This window comes from Phycodurus eques, chromosome 17 (genome assembly GCF_024500275.1).
Source record: "Phycodurus eques isolate BA_2022a chromosome 17, UOR_Pequ_1.1, whole genome shotgun sequence".
Lineage (NCBI taxonomy): Eukaryota > Metazoa > Chordata > Actinopteri > Syngnathiformes > Syngnathidae > Phycodurus > Phycodurus eques.
The window spans coordinates 3,238,117-3,249,667 of NC_084541.1; the positions used below are offsets into that span (position 1 = coordinate 3,238,117).

The window sequence follows — 11,551 nt, forward strand, 5'->3', positions numbered from 1 at the left end:
AGTCCAACTGCAGCCTTCATCAGCAGGCTTGTCTGATTCTCCACAAAAATGTGTGGGTTAACCCTAGACAGGAGCAGTTTTTGATATGAGCAACAGGGACAGTTGCCCAGGGCGGTATTGTTTGAGTCCTGCAACTAGTCGTTGGTTACATGCCGGTCTGCGTCCTGATTACTGTTAAGTTCCCCTTTAGCAAGGTACCCCCAGGAAGCCTCTGTTTAGGGACACAGTAATTTGCACAGCCCATCACTCTGACGTGCTTTCCTCGCATGCCTGCAAATGTGTGATCTGCATCTCTGTAAGGCGTGCAACAAAAATATACAGTAGAGTGTAAAACCTAAAATAGAGTTGCCTGTGTCAAGCTTCACATTACAATAGCTAAGATATGCTTGGCTACATTACCAAACGCTTACGGCTGGGCATCGAGTATCGGGAATTGATTGGAACCGGGACGAACATTCTGATTATCCCAGAGTCATTCAAATATTAAAATTTCAGTTTGTAGTTTTGATGCCGTCAGTTCGCCGAGTCGTAGACCTGAAAAAGAACGCGCTGCAAACTAACAAAGAAGTGCAGCAACCCAATGAAGAAGGGCTGAAAACCAAAGAAGAAGTGTGTGGCAGCGTTAAAAAATGTGTCTTTACTTTGTTTAAATGACCAGTCAGCTCAGTATACTGTGCAAAGGAGGTTTCACGACGCGTCGAAATAACGGGCACGCCCCCTCCTTAGCCTACAGTGCGCTGAACTTCAGTGAAGTCAATCAGGTGAGTGAGACAATAAAATGCCTAATGCCAACATTGAGGCATCTAAGAAGTGGTGGGTCAACATAGATGCAAATACCTAGCTAACATTAGAGTATGTATTTTCATCCGCAAAAAGCAGCGATGTGACACTGACGTCATCAAACCGAACCCCCTCAACACTCTGGCTGTGGTTAGAAATTCTGTCCCTGAGGGACATGGTTGAACGCCTTCTCCAAGTCCACAAAACACATGTAGACTGGTAGGGCAAACTCCCATGCACCCTCGAGGACCCTGCTGAGGGCGTAGAGCTGGTCCACTGTTCCACGGTCAAAAAAAAAACCAGACTGCTCCTTCTGAATCTGAGAACTCACCTCTCCAGAACCCATGAATAGAACTTACCAGGGAGGCTGAGGAGTGTGATATCCCTACTTTCGGAACACACCACCCCGGGCTGCCAATCCAGAGGCACTGTTCCCGTTGTCCACGCTATGTTGCAGAGGTGTGTCAGCAAGGACAGTCCCACAACATTCAGAGCCTTTAGGAACTGAGGGCTTTTGAACCACCTCGGTGACCTCAACTCTAGAGACAGAAGAACCCACCTCAGAGTCTCCAGAGTCTGATTCCTAATGGGAAGGCATGTAGGTGGAATTGAGGAGGTCTTCGAAGTATTCTGCCCACTAACTCACAATGTCCCGAGTATAGTGGGGAATGTGCGCTGCTTGAGCTCAGCCCCACGATACATAGTGTTGATGGTGCACTGCTTCCCCCTCCTGAGACACCAGACGGTGGACCAGAATTTCCTCAAAGCCGTCAGGAAGTTGTTTTCCATGGCCTCACTGAACTCCTCCCACGCCCGTGTTTTTGGGACCACCAAAGCTGCTTTCCGCTTAGCCACCCGGTACCCATCAGCTGCCCCTAGAATCCCACAGGCCAATAACACCCGATAGGACTCCTTCTTCAGCTTGACAGCATCCTTTACCGCTGGTGTCCTCCAATGGGCTTGGGGATTATTGCCACGACAGGCACCGACAACCTTACGGCCACAGCTCCGGTCGGCCGCCTCACAATGGAGGCATGGAACATGGTCCACTCAGACTCACTCTCCCCCGGGATGAGGGCGAAGTTCTGTCAAAGGAGGGAGTTGAAGCTCCTTCTGACAGGGGACTCTGCCACACATTCCCAACAGACCCTCACAATACGTTTGGGTCTGCCACGTCGGACCGACCCCCACCATCGGAACCAACTCACACCAGGTGGTGATCGGTTGACAGCTCCGCCCCTCTCTTCACCCGAGTGTCCAAGACATGCGGCCGCAAAGCTGATGACACGACCACAAAGTTATTCATCGAACTGCGGCCTCGGGTGTCCTGGTGCCCAGCGCACATGTGGAGACTCTTATGTCTGAACATAGTGTTCGTTATGGACAATCCATGACGAGCACAGAAGTCCAAAAACAGAACACCACTCAGGTTTTGGTTGGGGGGCTTACTGTATGTGTCTCTAAAATATTGCTCTTGCATTTGGAAGGTACCTCAATTAGACATGCATTGTTTGATTCTGGTTTGAAAACAGCTATTTGTACAAGAGACATAAAGAGGTGAAATAAGATGGCAGTTGAAAGTGGAGGGCAAATCAAAGTCCTGGGGTTAAATGGTATTGTGGGTCAGATGACTAGACACTGCTCCCCATGCGCTTGCAGCAATTTACTTTGTGCTTCAGAAAAATATGCCGCATACACACGCACACTCAGACACACGGTGGGTCTCTCTCCTCCATTCCCTCCCCACCACAGTCCTCCATTTGCCTCAATGGTGAGACCACTGCACCGTTACGACATTTGAGTACTACTAAGAATCTCGAAACATAAAAAGGCTCAATTGTGACCTGTCCACATTGTAATAGCACTTTACAGTGCTAAAACAGTTAGATCATATACACATAATCGCAAAATAAAAAAACAATGAGTAATATGAACCAAGACAGTGCTATTGAAATTCTGCATGTTTTAGAGTTTGTGATTTGTACAGTTGCAGATCAGTAGTGGCTACAGTATTTCAAAACAAAATCAATTTTGGGATTTTACAACCAGCGGTCTCTGCAGCACTATTATAAATTACCCTGACGGAAACACAGTCAATTGAGAATAACAGCAACTAGCGAAGACTAACAATACACTACACTAAATCTGCACAGAGACATGAGCAGGTGTTGTTAGTCATCTTTTTTTTTTTCATTAGACAATGCAAAACCTGGATTTCTTCATGTTGCCTCATCGTCCAACCTTGTAAACGTATTGCATGTCTTTCTCCTGTTCTACCTCTGGATGGTGTTTCTAAAACAGCTTGCTGGAGGCTCAGCAAACACCGGCAGGCAAAACACACATCAACGTATTCGGAGCGCTGAGTGCCCTGGATTAATCAAATTATAATTTAATCATCTGATCAAACAGTAATTAGCATAATCACTTCTGGGCTCAGCCTGATAGAGCGGGTACTGAAGCGGAATGGCGCTGGGGGCCAGCAACACTTAAATGAAACATTTGCCAGAATGTTTGAAAATGTAACACGTTTTCAGGCCACAAAACCGAGCCAGATTCAGAATGCTCATCAGCATGATTCGGTTAGGCCTTTACGATATCGCAACATCAGCCACAGAGAAAGAAAATGCTATTTTGGTCTAGTACTACTACTTGTTTGGTACACAATCACGAAAATTAAATACATGTATATTAATGATCAAATTTAGAATTCCAAAAACCCAATAAAGACAATTTATGTGTTTTTGTTTTTTGTTGTTCTGTAATGAATTAATCCCAGCGATCTTGTGTTCTGTGATCATATACCCCAGGTTCTCTTTATGTACTAAGAATCTAAAACATGGGGCTGTTTTAGATTCTCATATTCAGTAAATCCTTTTTTTTTTTTTTTAACTCACACACAGTTCTTGTAAGGTTTGGATTGTTTTTAACAACAGTGTAAGTGTAATTTACAACACGTTGAAATCAGAAAAGACGATGTAACAAAAGTATATTTTCAAATGTATGAAATACATAATTTATGATCCTTACAATTCATTTCTGTGACATTTACTTTTTGTTTTCACATCATCCTATTACTTTCAAGCTCAGTTTGCCTAACTTTTGATAAATCCTCTTAGATCACTCATTATCACCACAACAAATTGAAAGTGTTCTTGTAAAATAAACCAGCAAAAAAAAAAAAAAAAATACACAAATAAAAGTTAAAAAATCATCACTACCAAGGAAACTCAACATGCAAAGAAATGCTTAAGCGATTTCCAGTTGTGTGGACAAACACTAACTGTTGGCCAGCCTTCACCAGAGCCTAAAGTGCCTAAAAAAATGTTGTTTCTGCATGGTGAACCAGAATAAATTGACATGAATCTGTAAGCATAACACAAGCTGACTCCATATGAGCCTTCTTCCCCCACTCTTCCTCCTCTTTCTGCCTCACTACACATCATCATCTCCTTAAGCATTGCAGTTGGGGTTAAATGAAACCTTTAACAGTTCAATGTGCACCCATTAGCATATGCTTGAGTCTACTCTCATCTCGACAGCCAAGCCAAAGTGTAAGCATACACAGTGGAGAAATACGAAAAACGCTGACATCCAATGGCAAATGTAGGTGAGATTTGCAAGTCCGGGAAGACAAATTGTAAGGAGTTGGAATCATCTTCGAAGTGGACCCAAAATATGTCAAGTCAAGAAGGCTGAAATAATGTCACCATGAAAATACACTTTTGTTGAGATTTTTAGAGAGCAAGACTCCATATTTGGTGACTTAAATTTAAATTAACAATAAGTGTCGATAGGGAAGATTAAGCGTAGGCCCTCATCATTCATGGCGACTGGGGCGGAGCTTGGGGGTTGCAGCGAGGCGAGCGGCTATTTGTTCTCAAGTAACTCAGGGTCTGAATAGATAAGCGAGCCCCCTTGAAAAGTATCATAAATAAAGCATTGTTTAAACTTTCACTCACTGGAAGCAGCACTTCAATACCAAGCAGCCAAATTACCCTTTTTTTTTTTTTTTTTACTACCAGAGATACTAAAATATACTGCACCTGTATTTTGAATAAAACTGGCATACAATGGTAAAATGATATCACATATCACATCATGTCTTTTAATCACATCAAAAGTAATTATAATTAATTGAAAAGTTCATTCTAGCATTACAAACTAGAGTCTCTCTGGTCAGTAAGGACATTTTGAAAACACATTCCTTTCCCGGTGGCCTACATTGTGTCGACTGGTCTGTTGACGTTAATGGGCAACTGAGGAGCTGGCTTGTTGCTGTGACTGTGTCAGCCCATCTTAACTGTATGTGATGTGACAGAGTGCACCAAAAGACACCGCACCACAAAGACCTCGTTTCCCACTGGCCCTAATGCGACCTCTACTACGTAACGTTGTTTTGTCTGATTATAATTGGGTTAAAACAGCACCATGATGCCAACCTTGTACTTGTCAAACAAGATTGAGCAGTAACCCTTACTCCCTGGTTTTATGTTAGCACGTTATGCTTTTTGGTGCTATTTGGTTGTGTGAGTTCGCATCATGTTTATATTCTCTGTCAGGTGTCACCGACATGTGGCCCGGGGGCCGCATTGCCACTTTTTTGAAACCACAACTTGTACAAATATTTACAGCACATAATACAGTGTAAGTGTTTGTCGATGCTGCCATATAGTCCACACTATGTTTGCAGCAATTCTTTCTTGCGACTAGCACAAGTCTGTAACTCCACAACGAGGCGGGCTGGACCTGGTTTTGGAAATTTCGTGGAGCGCAGTAACCCCAGCGCATTTAGAAGTGGGACGTCTGCGCTGGTGTGGGCGTCGTCACAGCCGACTTCAATCCTGTCCAATCGAAGCGGGTCTTTTCATTCCCTTTAAAAGCGGCTGAAAACGTGGCCCCATCAAATTCACCAATATCACATTAAATTTACTTTGCCAAAAGTTAGATGTTGTCCCAGAAGGTGTAAATTTAGACAGCCTTTCTGACACCAAATTGTCACTCCGCCAAGCCCACCTCCACGGGCACACCCTAGCTGCGCCAACACGCCCAGCTTGGCGCAGACAGGTCTGTCAAATTGGCAAACATGGAGAGCGAGTCTTGCGCTAACATGAAAATCAACATGTGCTGGATTTTACGCTTGAGAGCAGCTGTGCCGTCTACAAAAATAGAGCCCATAATGTGGACTTTGGGCATATCGGTATACAGGCCAAGCACAAGAAATAGTCTGTTTAGCTTGTTAGCCAGTTAGATGGCCTGAAGTTACTGCTTGCTATTAGCTGCCTCCTCGTGCTACTGTGGGAATCACAATGTCAGTGTCCATAAAGCAAAGCACAATATGAAAAGGAGCACATGACATATTATTACTTAAACAGATGGGAGGAATTATATTCTTTGGTGTGCTGGACACCCTTGTAAATTTGAAATTACAATATCACCCTCAATTCACTTCACTTCCTGCTATGATTGACCAAAAAATGGCAGCTTAACTTCTCAGCGCAATGTGAATGAACATTTTAAAACGTCATTCAAAGACGTCGATGTTTGTATCACCTGAAATGTGTGGGAATGTTGTTTTCTGTTGTCACAAACACACAAACACATAGTTACTTCAAGCGACCACAAATGATATTAAGCCAAACCTGAAAATTGTTGTGGAAATCACTATTTAACATCTAATGAGGCCCAAGAAAAGAGTTGTATCAAAAATTATTATTAGATTATCAGAAGGGTATTAATCTAACACAACGTCCACAGTCAAACACCCCTGATTGGACAGTATGGATTTCTTTTTAGTCCAAAAGAAGATCAGCCTCAACAGCGTTATAACACAAGAACAATGTGAAGAAGAGAAGAAGAAAAACATACACCATAAACAATGTCAGGGTTTTGTTTAATTGGTTACTGTTTTTAAATGTGTTCTTTTTCGTATGTTTCAATGTTAATTTACATGAAGTACACTTTTATGACAGTTAGGATTTACGTTAAAAATGTTATGGCAAAGATTTCCTGTCGAGGTAATACAGGTTTTATGTTGACGACAATTTTGCAGTGCTACGGATTGTTTATGTTTTCATTATGCAAATCAGACATCCCCAAACAGGTTGCAGTGAACTCTCGATGTTTCACATTAACCCATTACCAGTTTCAGCGCATTTGACGTTCTCAGATATGCAATAAAAAAATTGTGATATGCAGTTGTTTGTTTGCAGTCTGTGGAGGGATAAATAATTGTAACTGTTGCTCCATGAGCCTTGCATGTCACATTGTTTTCTGAAAATGACTTTGTTTATTAAGCACAAGTAGATTTTATGCAGCGAACTCTGACTATCCTGGGCTGATCCTAAAAAGAGACAGTTGAAGAGCATCATTGTGTATTTACACACCTCATTAGCACACCATTGAGCATGTATCATATTTCACCCCAAGGCTCAGCTGAGCAAAAACTACATTACGCCATATACCCAATTTCATCCCTTCATAAATGGAAAACATTGCTGATCTATGATTTAACTCCTAATAGTCACTGTTTCAAGAGCAGTTTAAAAGCTCAAGCACCATTAAATAGAACTCCACAGAATACTCTACTCTCAGCGATGGTGAATGTTTCATCACTCGCAAATGTGGCCTCAAATGGGCAGTTCAGAACAAAATGGAGTTTGCACAGTAGGCAATATTCATAAATGACCACTTCAATGCTGGGATGCAAATATCGTAGGTGGGTTGAAACTCCAATATTTCAATGGAAATGGCAGAAACCAACACTGACAATGATTCTTTTTAGTTTTTACAGTAAATTCATCCATTAATAGTCACAGGTAGATAAATCTTTCAGCAATTCAGCAAAGTGTTTATCTTCAAACAAAATTGAAAAGTATCTTCCATATTTAAGAAAGATGAAACTTATTGGGGAAGCATTCCCAGGGTCACCTGAACACACTGCAGTGTTAAGGAGCCCAAAGCCCACACTTCAACAGCACTCATTAAAGCTGGTCTCCATAGAGACACCCTCAGCATCCTGCCTTAAAAGCCTTTATTTCTCCTTGTCCAAAACGAAGGACGGAGGACATCTTTAAATGAGCGTGATTAAGTTGAGTCCAAATGACTCACATTCACACAGATGTGTGTCTATTTATTTCCTTTGTACAGTATATGCAGGGAAAGGGAAAGGGTGCTAATAGCTTTCATCAACAACTACGGCCCTTTTATTCAGCCTGTATTCAGCTAAGCTATAAGATAGACAAAAATTTTATACACATAAACGTAATTTGAATCAATGAATAGGAGCAAAATTGCTCCCAAATGAATTAAGTTTGTCGATACAAATGTCGCAGCATCTTAACTATGCATGCAGCGCCTATCGCGAAGTGCTGCTGCTGCTGCTGCCATTCAAAGTTTCCATGTACATGTCTCAAGCAGCAGCCATTTTGCAACGCTGATGCCTGGACCAAAGACCGGGAAAAAAAAAAAAAAAAAAGCCAATCGCAAGCCAAACGATACGTCATGCTCACAAAACAGAGATCTCAGCACGGTACATGTGTCGGACTTCAAATGGACATCGGTTTCGTGCCCATATCTGTTAGAAAGCGCCTCGCCTGCAGTTCAAATTGAGTCTTTGGCGCACCACAGCCATTGCATTTACTCCCCTCTCCCCGAAGAATCACTTTGCTTTCAGGATGGCCACAACACGGTTTTCCTGGAACATGCTTCATACGTTACCCTTAATTCTAATCTGCATTGTTGCAAAAAAAAAAAAAAAAGAAAAAACACCTTTTAATTGCCCCAATTTTCTTTTAAAAGGCAATTCTTTTTTTTAAAAAAAGGCAATTTTTGTCCCCACAAATGTTCTCATTGCATAAAAAGCCCCTTCTTCACACACCCTCAGTGGATTCACTATTAAATAAAATCCCTCGCCGTCAGTCACTGAAAAACACAATTACTAGTTATCAATTCTGCATGATTGAAGGGATTCACTTTTGATATATTTATATCTAAAAAAAAAAAAAAAAAGATATCCAATATCATTTTTGCGCAATATGCACTTGGACAGGGGTGATAAGGGCTTGTCTTTTTTTTTTTTTTTTTTTTTTCCCCCCCAATCCCAAATGCCTCCATGTCTGTGCTTCTAATATGGCGGGTGCGATGCAAGAGAGAAAAAGCCAGCTATCCTATAATCCCTTTTCTCGAGGACATCCAAACAAAAAGGCCTCAATATGTGGATGTTAATTCATTGCATTGCTAAAATGATGAACACAACTCGTAGCAATTGCTTGAAGTACATTTTACAAATAGATCCATTTTAGGGTTTCTGAATAGTAAACTCAATGGATAGCTATTTTGAAATTATTTCAAGGAAATGAATGAGTAGAAGAAGAAGCGTTTTTCAGTTTACAATGAAATTAATGAGTAGTGTTTCAATTAATTTACACATTCAGGTTGTTTACAACAAATCAGACCTCTGAGAAAATGTAGTTACGGTTCAAATGAGTGTTAATCAAAAGAGCTTGCATGTTTTCATCTGCGATATAATATAATTTAATGTTTGTTTAAGTTTATGTTTGAAAAAAAAAAAAACAGACTGCGGCCTAGTACTGTTTGATTACAAAAAGGATAAATGATCGGTTTTCATACTCACGACGAAAGAAAGCAAATAATGAAGAGATTTTATTTAAGGCCTAGAATTTACCAACAGCTCATTGCAGGGGGGTGAAATCAATATTAACACATTAGTATGTAGATTCTATGTTGCAATGCATGCTGCACCCATTGGTGTGCATTTAAAAGCCCTTTTCTTTCCGGTTTAGAAGCTTTTCTCAATCAATGTGATGAAAGGATGTGAAAGGTTACAAATGCATAAAAGGGAAACGGTGTTCCACCTGAAGGTTAATGTAGATGAACCCCTCTAAACGGCCCAGTGCCCGAGAATGAACATAGCGACAGCCGCCCCCTGCCCCCCGAATAAAGATATTTGGACATGCTTCGGAAACAATTAGATAGTACTTGCACCTGCACGACATGTGTGATGTGTTCACATAAACTTGAAGTCCCAACATGCAAAAATCCAAAATAAATCTGTACACCTACCATTCAAGATGCACTGGGAAAAGATAAGAGCCAATATCCACATGCCCCGCTCCTTACAATATCCAAGCTTAGGCTTTTTCTGCTTCTCTCCCTGCACTCTTTCTTCTTAACTGTCTTCCTTTTATTTCTTCAACAAGTCATTTGGAATGAAAGAAGGGCGCGAGCGTGCATATCTGGTGCTGTGTCTCTCACACACAATCCAGGGAAGATGAAGAGGAGGAGGTTTGGAGCTTCTCCCTGCAGATGATTGTCTTGTGGTGCAGCGTAGTGTATGATCCACAAGTATCGCGTGTCCTGGAGGTGGACCACGCGGGGCCTCAGAAGCGCAGCCGTCCCCCTGTGTCGGACCTCTGCTTGCCGGTGAACATGAGGGAGCCCGGCTCCTAGTGCTCCGGTCCAGGTGAGAGGTTCTGCCGCGGATGCTGACTCAGTGGCTGGAGGCGCCTATAAAAAGTGGCTGTGCGCACGCCCGGCCTCGACGATCCAGCAGACCACCCACCCCCCACCCCCCAAAAAAGGAAAGAAAAAAAAAACTGTGAGGCTAAAAACGAAATGCAAACAAAAATCACCAATGCACAAGAATGAAAAAGGGATATGCGTCTCCACCAGAGGATGCTGTAAATTTGCGTAAAGTGCGCACGCCGACGATTGTTAGCTGCGTTTGGAACTCATTCTCTCTTCTCCACCTCTCTCCATCCGGCGAGCAACAAGCACACGCATCTTCCCCCCACAGAAAGCCGCACACACAAACCGCGCACACTGGTCCCTGCGCCTGCTACAACCTGCCCTGTCTTGCACAAGTGTGGGATAAAGCCTCTCCTTCCTCTCCGCAGCGGCGTCCTCCCTCTCCCATTGCCTTAAAGGTGCACGCGTGAGTGGGGGGTGGAGGGACTAACAGCTGAACCTCAGAGGGAGCCTTTAAACTCCCTCTTTGTCTTTTGCTTTAACAATGATCATGGTGGCCCGTGAAGAGAGATCTAGTATGAAAGACTTAGGCCTTTGCAGGACATCTTTGCTGCTGGTTTTGCTGCTTGTGTAGCAGGCTCGAGGATGGTTTTTGAGGGACGGAGGGAGGGGAGTGGGCAGAGAGAGGTGGAGGTGGAGAGAGGGAGAGGCCAGGCTTCACCTGACTGATTAGACGTTTGGTGGAAGCAAAATGAGAAGTTGCTTTAATTGGCAGGGATCAAATCTTGTCTTTAAATGGGATTTCTGCAGAAATCACAAGTTCTCCATGGACGATTTAGGAGCATTGTGCCCAAAAACGTCATACATTAATTGACCTTGACAAATATAAGCAGCGAAACAGTACACGCAGGTGGTGTCAACATTTTGTAAAGCTTACATTGACTTTTGGAAAAACTCATCCCGCCGTAGACTTAGGAAGTCTAGCTTGGGAAATACTCCAAAATGTAGTATTTTAAGCACACCACAGGAGTAGTATGCGACAAGATTTTGTTTTTTACTTGGCACAAGGTCATGGTCTATGTTTTGGGCTTGGTTTTGTTTCATGTTTTCCTGTGTGCCGTGTTTTTCGTGTCTCGTGTGCTCCTTTCGTTATTGTGTCCACCTGTTCTCGTCAACCTTCTACCTTGTGTCGACCAATCAGCTCCCTCCAGCCGCCAGTGTCTTGTCCAGGTGTTCCTCGTTGTCTCGTCAGTTTGTTTGTATTTAGTTCCGTGGTTTCTGTCTG

The 11,551-nt window shown here is 42.6% G+C and overlaps 1 protein-coding gene across 3 annotated transcripts in view; it reads right to left on the bottom strand.

Annotated features, from left to right (window-relative positions):
- dscama (Down syndrome cell adhesion molecule a) overlaps positions 1–10,376 on the bottom strand; it is a 99,217-nt gene extending 88,841 nt beyond the window's left edge. For all 3 annotated transcript variants that reach the window (XM_061702701.1, XM_061702700.1, XM_061702702.1), the window contains exon 1: positions 9,862–10,376. In XM_061702701.1, the coding sequence (XP_061558685.1) occupies positions 9,862–9,904 (43 nt within the window). In that variant the 5' untranslated portion in view covers positions 9,905–10,376. The remainder of the gene's footprint in view (positions 1–9,861) is intronic.
- Positions 10,377–11,551: the final 1,175 nt, after the last annotated feature.